We start from the raw sequence: 15,990 nt of genomic DNA, 5'->3' as shown, positions 1-15,990 counted from the left end.
GAACACATTTACAGTTTATAACACCAAGAATCTGATCCATGACGGAAATAACGCCATCTCATAAAGAAAGTCATTTGGCTTGTTTCATTTCCCAAGGATGCTAAGCAAATCTGCACCAGCCAATAAGAACTCCTCTTCACCAAACATCAGGGATAGCTAAGCAAAACATTTAGTCAGAAGAGGAAAAAATACTCCAGGCATACTAGGAGTCCAATAGTGGATATTCAGGGATAATTCAATTTTAATTATTTCTCCTGGGTAACTCTGAAAGTTTCCTATGTATGTCCAAATTCCAGCAGGTGAGACTAACTTAGAAAAAGACTACATTCATGTGTGTGTGCCAACTATACTGCTTCACCTAAAGTATCGGAATACATCTCTGTAGAGGAAGCAAGATTTGAAGACATTTGTTATGATCCTCATATATAAACTGAGGAGAGTTTCAGCCCACCATATCAGAATAATTCTGAGATGAAAATCAAAGGCATGTAATCTTTTTTTTCCTGACTTGAGTTGAAAAAATATACAGTTGGACACAAACTACAATTCTTCTCAAGAGTGGGTGTTCCTAGTTAACAGTTGTCTCTGATCTTCCAGCAGATGCAAGGAATTCTAAACCACACTGCAATATGTTAGATGACTGTGGTTGCACCAAGAGCCATTCCAGCAGTAAGGTGGGCTGGCTGCTACTTTGCTGAAAGGTAAATTTTCAGATTCTTAAGAGCTTCCCTGCTGGGAATGGCAAGGCTCAAAGAATTTTAAAAGGGTTGCAAGACATTAATTAGTGGACTGATCTAAAGCTGTTCATTGAAATAAGAGTGGCATGATAATATACACATTTCCAAATGCTAATTAGGTTCTGTGAGCTGACAAGCAAAGCTAAGAAGCTTGATTTTTAAATCAAGCTGAGCTCATACAACTGAAAAATAGAATCACTTGTCTGTGAGATACAGGACTGCTGAAATGCCATTATAATTTCAGCTGTTGCAGGTAGTTAAATGTTGTGGTAGCAAGCCTGGTGTCATTGGCACTGTATGCAGATGAAGATCCTCTCCCAAGCCATTGCTTCCGCATTCAGAACCCAGCACAAACAACGACAGATGGACAACTCTGCTCACAGGTTTCGATACCTATTATTCACCTACTCTTTTGATTCTTGTAAGATTAATTTGACTGTCTTTAGTTACATATAGGTTGAAGCCCATCCGTGATCTACTTTTCCTTCATGTCTCCAACTGCTTCCCACATGAGCAATTATGGTGGCAGAAGTGTTAAATGTCACTGGAACCGATAGAAAGGTTTGGCTTAAGAAGGCTGAACTGCGAACAGGCACTCCATGCTTAATATGTCATCCCAGGATTTGGTTTTCACAGATCAGTGAGAAATCAACAATCCCAGAAACCCAAGAAGTACTTGACCCAACACTGGCTTTTAAAATAAAAACTTTACTCTGTAAGTCGAGAAAAAATGAGACATGCAAAGTAATGACTTGTGTCCACGTGCATGTTTAGTTTTCAACCTTTTACAGATTCTTTTTCTTTATGGCCGACTAGAGAATACGTTATACACACTAAAAATTTTCTAATGCATAAGCATCTCAGATTTTATTTGAATGTGGGCTCTAAAGGGTAGAAAGGGAAGACTGTTCTTTGCAGCAGTATATACATGTGCCTTAAAACAAAACGAACACAGACACACACATACACACAAAGGAGTAGTGGCATTTCCGCATTACTGGTTTAAGTCATTCTGTGATGCTTTATAGCACCACTAGAGATGTTAGAACAATTTGCCTAGACATAAAAAAAAAGGCAAATCAAGTAGTTTTATTTATATAACTAGAATTCCAGAAAACCCCCCAGCATATATATATACACATCAAACCACAAAATTATCTTCAACTAGAAGTTATTATAATTCTTGTTTTAGACAACACTGGTTGGGAAGAGAGGGGGAGAAGAAGAGCCTGTGATTCCATTTTTCCACGATTAGTTTTCCAAGTAAGTAAAAAAACCAAGTAAACAGATTCCATAAAAATGGCAACATGAAGTTCAAAGATCGTTGTGATAAAACTGTAAACTAGGAGCTGGAGTTATATTAAAAAGGGGCGTAGAGGTGGGCAGGAAGATGTATAAAATATACCTAGTCCAGCACATTGCATTTGTGCATCGGGTGTGGTAAAGTTCCATAAAGCAATTAGGAGCCAATGTTTCCGGTCTCCTCAAAGATATAAGGCTTGCCTTCAACAGAAGGCAAATGGTGCTTGTGTTTGTTATTTGGCCAACAGCTGTTATAAAGCCATGGCAGAGTTCTCATACAAAGCAACTGCTGTAATTAATGGCTATGCTCATTAAAACCATGTTTCAGAAGAATCTTTTTCTTTTCTTCCCTCAAGAACAGACATATTGTGACATTAAGTGTTACTACTGAAACAAACAATAATTGTGCAGCTGAAACAACTTTTGGTCTTTCTTTCTCCTTCTCCTCCAAACAGATAGTGTTTGGTTGAGATCATATTCACCTCGAAGTTTCTGAAGCAAGAAAAGCCTACAGAAACAAAAAGTAACATACTTGTTTTCTACTGAAAGTCAAATTAAAAAAAAAAAAAAGACTTTGAAATTCAGACTAAATACTAAAAATTAGTATTGTAAGAGCTTATAATCTGTGCATTTACACACTTGCGTTATGATCAAAGATAAAAAGCAGTTTGAAAGTGCTCTTTTAGAGCAAATACTGCTATCATTACTGAGCAAGTCAACCATGCTGTAAGCATATAATAAATCCCTCTAGAACAATTGATCTTACAAATGTTACAATATTTGCTTTCATGGTGAACTATAACTATAAATGAACATCTTGTTCAGAAAAGGGATGCTGGCTGTCCAGCCAGGCTCAGTGGCACAGTCACTAGTGAAGCTTATGTGCAAGTTACATACCACCAATATCTGAAAACTGTTGAAAAATTACTGAACTACGTATTTCTGTCTATATGCATGGCAAAATCCTGTCCGTTATTCTTGTCAAACAGATGCAGGTTGGTGGGTTTTGGTAGACTGGTTGGCTTTTTCTTTTCATTTTTTTTTTAATATATACCAATTAAATGAACAAACAAGGGAGTTTAAAAATGCACTTGCCAAAAACCCAGTAAGATTTGCGCTCTTCTGTGAATAAGTAAATTTCAGAGACTTACTGAAAACCTCCTTTCATAATTTTCTTACAAAAGCAGACTGTGAAATCCAGTATTTGCCACTGCTCAGTTCTTCATATTGCAAACTGTGTCACTTATCTACTCTGCCTGTACCCAGAGTTAAAATTTCTGGAAAAATATTTGCCTATAATCTGGATTAAAAATCCTGATGAAAGCTATGCACTTAAATTTTCCTAACTTTACAATATTTTTAGCCTCTTAATTGCCTGAAGTTCTCCCTACATGAATACTTTTATATGTATTTTAGGTAATATACATATCTGTTTATACTCTGAATAGACAGTGACAAGCACTTTGGATATGAAAACAATGTTAAAAGCACCTATTTCACTAATAAACCCACATGTGCTGAACCACCACCTATTTCTAGGTTTAAAAAGACAATACCCCTCCCCCCAGCATTTTTTCTATCAAAGAGATTTCTCAGAGTTGTATCTTTTTACGTTAGAACACACTGGCAAAATCTGCAACAGCGCAATCACATTTTAGCACTAAGACAATTGAGAAGGATTACTGTATTCTGGATGCAACAATCTGTAAGAACATCTGAAAACATTAGTCACCAAACTGTGCTTTCCAAACAATGAACATACGCAGATTTGCAAAAAGAATAGAAGCATGTTTCAAAGCTGTATCTAGAACAGTGCTGAGACGAGAATAATCCTACTTCTTGAAGCATGGAGTAGCCTATGCTGCAACTACTAAATCACTGGTTTATAGTAAATAGAGCTTGAACTGAAGCAAAGCACACAGAGAGAGATATTTACAAGTGGAATATGCGTAAATTTCAGGGCAAAGCTGAAGACCTTCTTTAAACCATTAACGTTTATTGTTTAAAACATTAACATTAATATTTACTGCCTGTTTAATCCACCCAGTTGCACCTGGCCATTTATATTCTTCTATAAGTATTTGAAAGCATTACTTTCCACTGTTTTGCCTTCACCATGATGCATAACACACAGTATTTAAATTAAACCCCCCAGAATCTTTCCCTTACAACTGTGGGCATAGTGCAAGTTAGCAAATTCTGCCAGCTGTCCATTCTTCACTCATGTCCACAATTGGTACCTGCAGTTCTGTTCAGAACACTGCAGGGGAGATTAACCTTACCTAGCCTTAGAAGCCTAGGTCACCTAAACAACACAGGCAAAACCACAGTAACTCACCTCAGACTTCCTATAAAACCAGTGAGGAACACAAGCAATTTTTGGACAGCATTCATCTGACCTACTTTAAATAGCAAGAGATGAGCTACAAAACAACAAAAAGACCCAACCAACAATCCCCCACACAAAACCCTCCCCTCCTCCTGCCACTTATTTCTGTCCCTGTCTAAAAGTGATTCAAGGTGAAGTTGTCTACACTGAAGTCATGTGAAAGTAGATAAGGCTCATCTCCCTTAAGTGACAAAAAAATACTGTTTGGAGATGTGCAAACTAACCTGTTTGGATGGCCGTTCAGATTAAAGTCAACCAGTTTCTCTGTTGCTTCCCTAGTTCTAAAAGTCACCGTGAAACATGAGTTAGAACCATGGAAGTTAGAACCATGGAAACATGAGTTAGAACCATGTGAAAAAAACAACCTTCAGTTTAACCTTAGTAGCTAAGTAGTAATGGAAAAAAGTAGCAGAGTTGTCTCTTTTCACCAGGAGCAACAGCAACAAAAGCTCCAAGATTGCTTGTTTCAGCCAAGGCCAAAGGGATCTGGATCAGCTCCCTCCATTATTCTTCTCTTAGGCAGCAAAAGCCTGTGCTGCTTCCTCCAGACCTTGTACTGAAAGGGTAATGCCACTGAGCTTCTATAGGAATAAGTGCGTGCGTGTGTGTGTGTGTGTGTGTGTTTGTGTGTATTAAACTTGTTGGATTCAATAGTGCAAATTATTGTTGAAGCCTGCCTACAGGAGAAAAAGCCTCAGAAAATATTAGACCTATATAATAAGCGAGAAGACCCACAATTAAAGTAAACAATACAAAGGTCCTTAAGAAACAAAGATCTTCCATGCTACTCTAGAAGCATGAAAGTACTACTGAAATGCCTTGACTTACACATCTTATTTCAGCATTTTCACTTTTGCTTAATAGGCATCACTGAACACCAGCTCCTGACACCCAGATTCCTGAATATAACCATGTGCAATGTTTAGAAACATTTTTATCACTGAAATATTCTTGATCTCCTCCCTCCTACCCATTCTCAGAACTGACTGTAACAGAAAGAAGGCTCTTATGTTACAAACACCTCCTCCTCCCCCCAACACTAACAGAGCTCAACAACAATATTTATGGTTTAGGATGCAAGAAACCAGATAATCATAGCAGTTAACAGATATTGACATCTTATTTCAGAGTCTTCCTTTTGGCAGCACTCTCCCCTGACATATCATCCTTATTTTCAGATAACAGACAGAAACAGATGAACACTGGGAATGATTTGCTCTACCAATACTTAAGCTCCTAAAATGATTAAGGCTACAAAATACCACAGCAGATAGACTGGTGTAACAGCTAAAAGCTCTTTTGTTTGGCTTCTACTATGCTGCTACATATTTTAGAAATTCTGTACCTGAATAAGTGTTTCAGATAGGTGTTAATCAGTTCAGTCTGTTCATCTAGGTCAAGATAAAAGATCAAAGCCTACCTCTTGCCACAGGTAAGAAATCTCTCACTAATTTTATTCCTTATTTTCCCTTTTGAGAGCAGCATTCTGAAGGTCTCTAACTCTCCTTATTGACTCAACAGGAATGATGATGAAATAGTGAAGGCAGAAATGTGTAACTCCCATTGCCAGAGCAATATTCAGCTTCCCTCCTCTGAAGAGGAAAGAACATGGCTACCCTCAATTTGGCAAATGTTTTCTCAATTGTCAAGAAGGGTAGCAAGGAAGACTCTGATAATTACAAGCCTGTCAGTCTCACTTCAGCACCTGGTAAAATTATAGAGAAAGTTATTCTGGAAGTTACTAAAAAACATTTGAGAGACAACTCAGCCATTGGCCATAGCCAGCCATAGGTTCACAAGGGGTAAGTCATGCTTAACCAACTTAATTTCCATCTATGACAAGGTCACCTATCTAGTTGACTAAAGGAAGCCAACAGGTGTGGGTTTTTTATATTTTAGCAAAGTTTTGATACAGTCTCTCATGGTATCCTTCTGGATAAACTGCCCAGCACACAGCTAGGCAAGTCCATAATATGCTGTCTGAGGAATTGGCTGATGGGTCGCACTCAAAGGGTTGTAGTAAATGAGGTTACATCAGGCTGGCAGCTAGTCCGTTCCCCAGGGTTCAATTTTAGGACCAGTGCTCTTTAATGTTTTTATAAATGATCTGGACACAGGAATTGAGTGTACATTAAGTAAGCTTGCTGCTGATACTAAACTAGGAGGACCTGTGGACTCCCTCAGGGGTAGAGAGGCCTTACAGAATGATACGGATAGTCTGAAGAGCTGGGCAACCACCAACCATATGAAATTTAACAGGACCAAGTGCTGGATTTTCTACCTGGACAGGGTAATCCTGGTAATACATACAAATTTGGGGTTAAGAAGCTGGAGAGCAGCCCCATCGAAAGAGGTGTGGGGGGTTGGGTTGATGGCAAGTTCAATATGAGTCAACAGTGTGCCCTGGCAGACAAAAGGGGCCAACCATGTCCTGGGATACATCAAGCACAGCATAGCTGGCTGGTCGAGGGAGGAGACTGCCCCACTCTACATAGCACCACCTCGAACACTGTGTGCAGTTTTGGGCACCTCAGTATGAGAAGGATATCATACTATTAGTGTGTCTGGAGGAGGGTGACCAAGACAGCAAAAGGTCTCGAGGGCAAGACTTACAAGGAGTGGCTGAGGTCACTTGTTTGTTCAGCTTGGAGAAGAGAAGGCTGATGGGTGCCCTCATCACAGTCTACAACATCCTCAAGGAGGAAAGTGGAGGAGGAGGAGATGCAGATCTCTCTCTTGTGACCAGCAATAGGACACAACGAAATGGAATGAAGCTGCATGGAGAGGATGGTTGGTCACTGGAACAGGTTTCCCATGGAAATGGTCATGGCACCAAGCCTGTCGGAGTTCAAGGAGTGCCTGGATGACATTCTTAGTCATTGGGTTTAGTTTTAGGTAGGGAGTTGGACTTGATCATTCTTACGGGTCCCTTCCAGTTTGAGATATTCTATGATTCTATAATTCTATGGATTCTCCTCCCCTTTAAAAACTCTGTAGAATCAAGGTTTAGCAATGACAGCAAAAGCATGTGAGACATCTATCGGTTAACAACAGATGTTTCCTTATGAATTCTGCGGGAGTTGACTCCTCCCACCCCTGTTTCCTTAATGACTGTAACTACTCTTGCCCCACATACATTCAGAAAGAGCTTTATGTTAAACGAGACCAAATGGGACACAAAAACATATATCTTGTCTTGGGCAGGAGGAGAAGACACATTTCCTAACTGTTTTCTCTTAAAAGTCTTTTTCTTTCTTTATATATTCAGCATATTTTGCATGGTCATGGAAATCAATTGTTCCCCCAAATACAAAGGAAGGGCATGGTTAAGTAAATGTGATCTTTAAATATAAACTTTGACTCAATATATACTAAAACTTGTGACCTCCTGCTCTTTATAAAGAGGTTTTTAGCTGCTCTAGAGTGAGTAACCAGCACCCTTTAGAGCTCTTTTGATGCAAAACCTAAATTAACTTAGCTGTAAAAAGGAAGCAAATACCATTTGAAGGAAACCTCTGTTTGTTTTACCAGAAATTCCAACATTTATATAAAAGATACAGACTCAGATGCTTCCATTACCCTTTCTTTCTGAATTAATAATTTCTTGAGTGATTTTTCAGTTTTGCTAAGTACTGTAGTATAAAGAAAAGTTTACAACAATACAAAGATAGTAAACAAATGAAAAAATATCCCTGTGACACTGTACCTTATTGAGTTTGCCAAGGGAAGATATAAGATCCGCCCATTCACTTGATGATTCAAAGTTTCTCAAAGCTTTCTCAATCGCTGAAGAATAATTTCTGTATCTGTAATCACCAAGTAACTCGTGCTCTTCCGGATCCATCTTCGGTTCTCATAGCAAGGTGGAATTGCCTGGTAAACTAAAACATGTACACGATTACAAAAAGATAACCCATTTTTAAGTTCTGGCAAACCTAAAGTAGTGTAAGATAATAAATAATGTAGAAGCTCTGACGGACCACAATAAACAGGTCACTTGATTCAACACAATGTTAATCTAACACACATGACTCCAACTCCCCATTGCCCGTTTTAGAAGTTTTGCCGTCACATTTTCCTATTTATGAAACATGTTTTTCCTTCCACGCATGTGGATCTCTCATACAATAACAAAGAAAAGGAACATGAAGTCTCACTATAGACAAAGTGCTGACAAGGAGTTAGATAGAAGAGTAGTTTTCATAACTTACCATCAATGCAGTGTTTTGAAAGGTTACCTGTAGCTCTGGAATGTGAAACATTTCATATGGAAATACAACTTTCCAATGGAATCCCATTAAAGGGCCTCTCAGCCCACAACAGAAGGAGCTCTCAGAACTCTGCATGTCAACTTGGTGGCAGCAGAAGTACAAGACTAAGGTATTGTGCCAAAGCATCATGGCATGCATTCTGATCTTCCTTTATTTTACCAAAGAGTACCCATATATATTTATGGAGAAAAAATAAGTTATCCAGACCTGATTTGCTCACATTCTATAATGTATTTAGATTAAAAAACCAAAACACGCTTGATTTAGAATAATTGGAAACAAGCGTGATTGGATTTTAGGCACTGAAAAATCATACTTTCACTCTATGACACTAGTTCGCCTGTTACCTAATATAAAAAGATAATAGAGACATGCTTAGGTGTAAGAATGCCAGGTTTAGGTTAATTCATGCTACATGACTGATAGAAAAGACAAGAGAAAGCCAAGCCCTATAACAAAACATTTTATAATGTTTCTGAAAGACATCTTCATTCATTTTCCTACTGTTAGGACACAAAAATAAACCTAAGTTGTCTCTATATTCTTTTAAAGCAGGTCATCTATCAAAGCATTAAAAAAAAAAAATGAGATCAATAACTGTCTATTGTCCATTAACTTTAATAAACAACAATAGCTACATCAATGGTAGTAAACTCTCAGAAACAGAAAACTGCTGGATACACTCTAAAATGGGAAAGGATTTTAAACGCAGGATTAAACACGTTTGCACTCCCCAATAGTAGGATTCAACCTCTGTAAATGCAACTGCTGTATGTCATCCAACCTAGATCCACCTCTATGGAAAAAAATAAAAGTACTATCACACAATGTCGTCAGGGCTATTTTTGGTTGGTTGGTTTTGTTTGTTTGTTTTGCTACAGTGCAGATTTAATTCTCTGTTTTCACCGGGATGTATGCAGTGCTTCTTACAGCAGAGAGAGCAAAAAAAACCTTGCAGGATATAACATTCATCTGGCATATAGCCACTCTTGCTCCAACAAGGATTTAAAAAGACAATGCCAACCCTCCCTTAAAACCTAACAAAGTGGCAAACTTGCAATATAATATCAGCACAAATTGTGAGTAATCTGATATAGACACTGATATATTGCCCTGCCATGGCAGTAAATTATTCCCCCATCTCATGTAAGTACCTTAATCATTGGGCTACTGGATTGTATTCATACTCCTCTGAACAAAGTATGAGCTAGGAAGCACTCCAGCATTTCTCTGCCAAGTCAAGAGTGCTGCCACTTTCATAAATAAGAGATTTGTCTGGGTCATTTAGAATCCAGCAGCTGTTTTGCTGACAGAACACATCGAATTTCTTCATCTGTAAATACAAAACAGCCGCATGAATCCCTTGGAGAACAGGAATTGTTGAAATTATCAGCAGCACTTAAAGAAATTCTAAATATTCTGTGAAAATCATGTCCTAAAGCATTCTCATAGCATTAAAACCTGGTCTCTTTAACTAAGATTTAATTAGATTCTGAGCATAAAATTAGATATACAACTCAAGAAAAACAAACAAACAAAAAAACCCAAACAAGAAAACACAAAACTTCATTTGGAGGGGGAAAAAAAAAAAAAAGTGTTATTCAGTTCTTAAGACGCTTTCTCTGGACTGTGCTGTGAAAAGGCAGGTGAATAGTGTATTCCCACCCAGAAAAGCAGCGATGGATGTAATGATTTAGTGTGCATTGACTGTTGCTAGCAAGGTTTGAAAAAAAGCCAATAATCAAAATATGGCCAATAGATCGTGTTTGTACTTATATACAAATGCAGGAAGATTAAAATGATAAGCAAAACAAAAGCCAGTGACCTTCAGGCACGTCTCCCACATCCCGGATCGCAAACTTCCTCAGTGAATGGACACGTTCATAGTTACCCGTCAGCCTTCCGCATTGTCTGCAGACAGGTGAACGGGGCGGGCGTTTTGCCTCTGATCCCAAGAGACGAGGCGCTGCCTTCCCGAGCTGCGGGGCCCCTGCGGGCTCCCCCCTCCCCGGGCACCCGCTGCTGCCGGCTGCTGACCGCTCCAGCGCCCGGCTGCGGCTTGGCAGCCCAAGGGGGGACACGCAACGCCCCGCCAGGCCCGGCCGCCGCGGCACCGGAGCCCCCCTCAGGGCCAGGCATGGGCCTCCCGGACCCCCCATATGGCCGCCCGATTCCCCCCTAACCCCATACCCGACACACGCCCGCCGATCACGGGCGCGGCGACACTCTCATTCCCCCTCCCTCCCCATCCCCGTACCTGCGAAGGGCCCCGCAGACCTCCCGCGCCGCCGGCGGCTGCGGCGTGTCCAAGCCTGGTGCTGGACGGGATGGGGGGAAAGGAGGGAGGTAGACACCCCTCAGTCTCTATGACAACGGGAGGGACCAAAAGATACCCCCCCTTCCGCACCGCAAGGGCCGCGCCGCAGTCGGCAGCTGGGGCGATACCACTGGATGCAGCGCGGAGAAGGGGAAGCCCGTAGAGCGGTGCAGGAGGGCTAAGGGTGTCCCCGCCCAGCGGCGACCGCTCTGGCCTTCACCGTCTGTCAAGCCGCGAAGAGAGGCTGCCGACGTCGGTGAGCGCTAGAGCCCGGACCCGGTTATCCGTGAACCTCCGCGAGGAAATGGTACGCCCCGACGGCCAGGCCGCGGCGCCGAGCGCCCCCTGGCGCCATCGGCTGAGGACCTCGGCGTTCCCGTCCGTCCCCACCCCACCTCCGGCGCTCCGGAGCCCCGCGACTGGGCGGGCTCCGGGGAAGCGTCGGGGAGGAGACCTGCCGGCCGGTCACGCCCGGGCCGCTGCCTTCGCCTGGTGCATCAGCCGCCGCTGGGCTGCAAACAAGGCGGCGGCTGCGCGGAGCCGCAACCATGCGTGTCCGCGTCCCCGCCGCGCTGCGGCGGCGCGCCGGCAGGGACAGAGAGCGCTGCTACCCGCGCCTGCCGGGAGAGAGAGCTCAGCGCCGCCTGGGATATGAAGCCAGCACAGGCGCGTTTAACAGCTTCGCTTCTCTTCCGGCTGGTTTTAGGCACGAAACGCCTTCGGCAAATTGTGCAGAGGCGGCTGGCACCGGGACCCCGCTGTCACGTTTGTGGTAGGCTCGAGTTCAGCAGAAGCAGCCCTCTGGTCTATACAACAGGCTTGAAGGAAAGCTCATGTGCTCGGGTCTTAGTAGTGCTACGGCAAAGAAAAAAACCCCAAACCAACCCTAAACTAGCAAAATATCCGTGGAAAGTAAAACACGTGATCCTGCCAGACAAGGATTTATATGCGGTGGAAACGTGTTATTTAACCTCAGGTTTTTTTTCTTGTTCTTTTTCTTTTTCCTTTCCTTTTTCTCTTTTCTTTTCTTTTCTTCTTTTCTTTCTCACATGCAGGCAAAACATAGTCCTGGTAGTTCAAAGTAGCCAAAAAAAAAAAAAAAAAAAAGAAAAATTAAATCAAGGAAAACCCACCTGTTGAGTTATTCAAGATGAGAGCATAGAAACTGTTGTATAGTTCTTATGGATGGATACTGCTGAAATACTGATGGATGGAATACTGATGGATACATCTGAAATTAGATACTGTTTCAACAATGATCTCCAGTAAGTCTTATGTTACAACACTCCCTTATTTTTTGAGACCACCCCCTTTCCCCTTCCTAGCTAGATTTTAGTAACATCATATGGTACGTTATTTCTTCTAGCAAATGAAAACCACAGTTGCTGGCAGCTAATGGGACTGCTTTTTGCGTGTGCTGGAAGGACAGCAGCATGATGGGAAGGCTTCCACATGAGCCTTCACTCCCCTACTGTGTACATCTCCAAAAGCTGGAACAGGTACCAAAAAGCACTGCTGGCCTAGCTCCCGCATGTTTACCTCACTGTAAAATACGAGCAGTTGTTTGCAGGCTTTCCTGCGGCCACCAGAGCTCCTGCATGTGCCCTCTGTTTGGGAAGCTGGCATTTGCAGTGCTGAGGTCAGTGTGGGTACCTGACAGGCTGGGTAACCTCAGAGAAATGTCTAGCCGGTGTGGGAAATGCGTGTCACAAAATATCAGAATGTCCTGCAGTGATTTACAGCTTTATGACGGATGTGTCATCATTTTAAAAGACAAATTTTCAGAAATTAGGTGGTATTAGAGCACACGGTCAATCAGGTTGTAAATTCAGGTGGGGGTTCCTCTTACTGCAATGAACACTGGAATATAACATTTCTCCTTAGGTATACACAGCAGTAGGCATATTCAGTGCCATGGGCGCCACCATAGCTCAGCTTTCTAAAATGCAATGTAAATAAACAAAACAGACAATGCCCATCACATCAGGGTGTCTGACTATGTGGGCATGTACCTGAAGAGAGACAGGGTAGGATTTTCAGAGTGCTGGATGACCACAACTCTAGGTCACTGAGCGGGATGCAAATGCAAGACAACAATCCAAACTGGGGAACGTGAAGCTGGGTGCTGTTCATTCAGATGTGCTAGGAATAATTAACCTTGTGAAGAGATCTATACACGATGAAAACTAACCTCCCGGACCAGAACTTTGTCCAGCTGATGGTTTCCTTTATTGTCAGCGCCAAAATGAAGTCTTTGTAGAACAAAAATGAAAACTGAAGAATTTCCATTGTAAATCACCATGGTTGTTCCTTCTCTTTTTTCATTATCTGAAATTAAAAAGCTAAAAACATTCCTCTACTAACATGAGACTAGAGTTTGAATTATATTCTGCATTTAAGTGTTTTAAGTTATACTGGATGGCATATATAATCTAAATTTTCTTGACACATTTTTAGGCAGAGAGGAATGCCACAAAGTCAGGACACTGCCTACATGTTGAGTTATGCTACTACAAGAGATGGGTTTAATTAAAATTATCTGTGAACATAAACAAATTCTCAAGAGTTCTTGTCATCTTCATTATTTATATAGCAAAACACTTAAATGGAAAAACGTAATGAAACAACATGTTGAGCTGGGTATATTCTCTTCATCTTTTTAGGTAAACTGACATCAAAATCTCTAGGTACGTCTACAGTGCAGTTTTGAAAACAAATGCACTGCACTACACAGCAGTGGAACCACCACCAAAAGTCTGTCCCACACTACAGTTATCAGCATTGCAGGGGACCCAGATAGAAATGACCTAGTGGTAATCCCCTTTAGATTCAGAAAGTTTTAGGGCAGACCTGTCTCCTTATTGACTGCCCCCACACCTTCAGATCACTGGCTTTCCGAAGTAAAGCTCTGCCAAACAGCTGGCCTACTACAGCCTTTGAAAACGCTGGCTGTTTTGCTAACCAGCACACTGTGATGTCTGCGGCTTCTCTTTCAGAAAGTGCCATAGGCCTTGCACACCATTTATACAGAGCTGATGTGGCAGCAGGTACAGCTTCTACTCCCAAAGCTTTGCCACTGCTGCTATGGTATCTCCAGGAAACTGCCTCCACTAAGCTCTCACAATTGTGAATCCAATTCCTTTATTGTCCCATGTCACCACGGCTACTGCGCAGCCAAGCATTTTCTTTGGCTCATGAATTCTAAAGCACAAATGGTAGTGACATGCGGTGAAAAGAAAAACAGTAAATCATGTGTAAAAGTTTTATACAGTACAACAGATCATTATTTATTTTATCCCTTTCCTAACTCCTAAACTTTGCACAATAACCACTCAGCAAGTGTGCCAGAATCTGAAAGCAGAAAAATACTTCCGACAAAATGGACACGGAAGAGAAGCAGGGAGCCAGCTTAAAAAAGGAAAAAGAAAACAAAAGCAAAAAAAATCACCATTTTGGTTGAACAATACAAGCCCTGTCTAAAGATCCAGCGTGCCACACATGCGGCACAGCCTGTTCTCCAATGCTGTTCTCTGCAAACAGCCATCCTCTGGCAGTGTGCCTGTGCTCAGGGACTCTTGCACTCTCTCTGTGCAAGAGTCTCAGCTCTCTTCCCAGGACACAGCCCTCCTTCCTACCCAGTGTCACCTCACAGGGGTACGTGCTCCTCCTGCACAAGCTTCTTCCCAACTCTGACCGGTCCCATCAACAGCCAGAATTTTGTTCCTCTTGTTTCCACCTCCTAGAGCTCAGGTTGTACCTATCCACACAGCTGATTGTCCTTCCACAGCTGCAAAGGTTGTGAAAAGATCTGTCCTCTGCTCCTTTTTGTTCATACCAGGAGAAACTGTCTGTACTATAATCAATTTCACCAGGAGAAATGACATTTCTGCAGATGACTACTTAGCCATCACCTTCCACTTCGCTTCCTTCCCCTGAAACAGGGCAAGAAGGTTTAACAAAGAACAGGTGCTATGAAAGGGCTTAATATAAGAATTTGAAATACATCTTTTGAAAAACTCGAACTTATGGTCTGTTCGGCTTGAATGTAAAAAACCCCCATACCCACAACCCCTCCCCCCAACAAAAAAAAAAAAGATCCTGATTTAGGCCTAAAAAGAAGCTTTATAGAGCACAGGGGGTACTTAGAAACTAATCTGTATTTAACAGTGGATGCTACCCAGCAACAATAAACATACACAGGACTCTTACAGTGTGGTCTTTACACAAACCACACAAAAACTGGGGCACGGTTTGTTTGGAAAGTTTGCTCATGACAACTGGAAGGCCATGCAACTTTTGAAACTTCACGGCTCAAAGAGCATTTCAAGTCTGAAGAACTAGGGACGATTCTCCACTGTCAGATTACATTTGTGCACAAATTGTGCACAAATTGTTACAACAGCAGAACAACCCTATTTTATTTTATTGAGATACTATTAACACAACTAGAAAAGCATACATATGGCTCTTTATTTTGTACATCATTACTGTATTAACCAGATAGCTCTTGGAGCCATCATACTGCAGGCAGCCTGCGAGTAGCACATAAAATGCATTAAGAACTACATAGTGATTTTGAACAGGTCTGTTGCCCTTAAATTAAAGGCCTCTGAGATTTTTTTTCTTTATGGAGAATAGATTACCATGAGAACTTTTGGGGCAACACTCACCCTTCTCCAACAAGCTCTGGGGCATGACTCATCTGGCAATAGTTCAGTCTTCATAAAAACAATAGGTACCATATCCTTAAAAGACCAACTAATAGTCACGCCTTTGTTCTGTGCTGATAAGTGATAACCACACATTATTTATGTCCAAAGTCTTTCACTCCAAGGCTTCCCAGAACATAAATTGTACTGGGGAAGCTAATATAAACCCCATTCAGCTAAGTCACATTAGCACTACCTTGCCAACTCCTGATTAAGAACTAACATGTACATCACTAATCTGTCATTACTAATAACAGCCATATAG

At 41.6% G+C, this 15,990-nt stretch overlaps 1 protein-coding gene across 10 annotated transcripts in view; it reads right to left on the bottom strand.

Annotated features, from left to right (window-relative positions):
• DOP1B (DOP1 leucine zipper like protein B) overlaps window positions 1–15,990 on the bottom strand; it is a 59,225-nt gene that overhangs the window by 40,404 nt on the left and 2,831 nt on the right. For 3 of the 10 annotated variants that reach the window (XM_030477201.1, XM_030477208.1, XM_030477207.1), the window contains exons 1-2: window positions 9,897–10,722; window positions 8,135–8,315 (exon numbers count right to left, since the gene is read on the bottom strand). In XM_030477201.1, the coding sequence (XP_030333061.1) occupies window positions 8,135–8,272 (138 nt within the window). In that variant the 5' untranslated portion in view covers window positions 8,273–8,315; window positions 9,897–10,722. Of the gene's footprint in view, window positions 1–8,134; window positions 8,316–9,896; window positions 10,724–10,956; window positions 11,636–12,149; window positions 12,238–15,990 lie in introns of those variants that run through there. The other 7 variants (XM_030477210.1, XM_030477212.1, XM_030477203.1 and 4 more) reach the window with 6 other exon arrangements.

This window comes from Strigops habroptila, chromosome 2 (genome assembly GCF_004027225.2).
Source record: "Strigops habroptila isolate Jane chromosome 2, bStrHab1.2.pri, whole genome shotgun sequence".
Lineage (NCBI taxonomy): Eukaryota > Metazoa > Chordata > Aves > Psittaciformes > Psittacidae > Strigops > Strigops habroptila.
The sequence above is the reverse complement of the archived record's forward strand: the minus strand, read 5'-3'. Positions and strand labels throughout refer to the sequence as shown.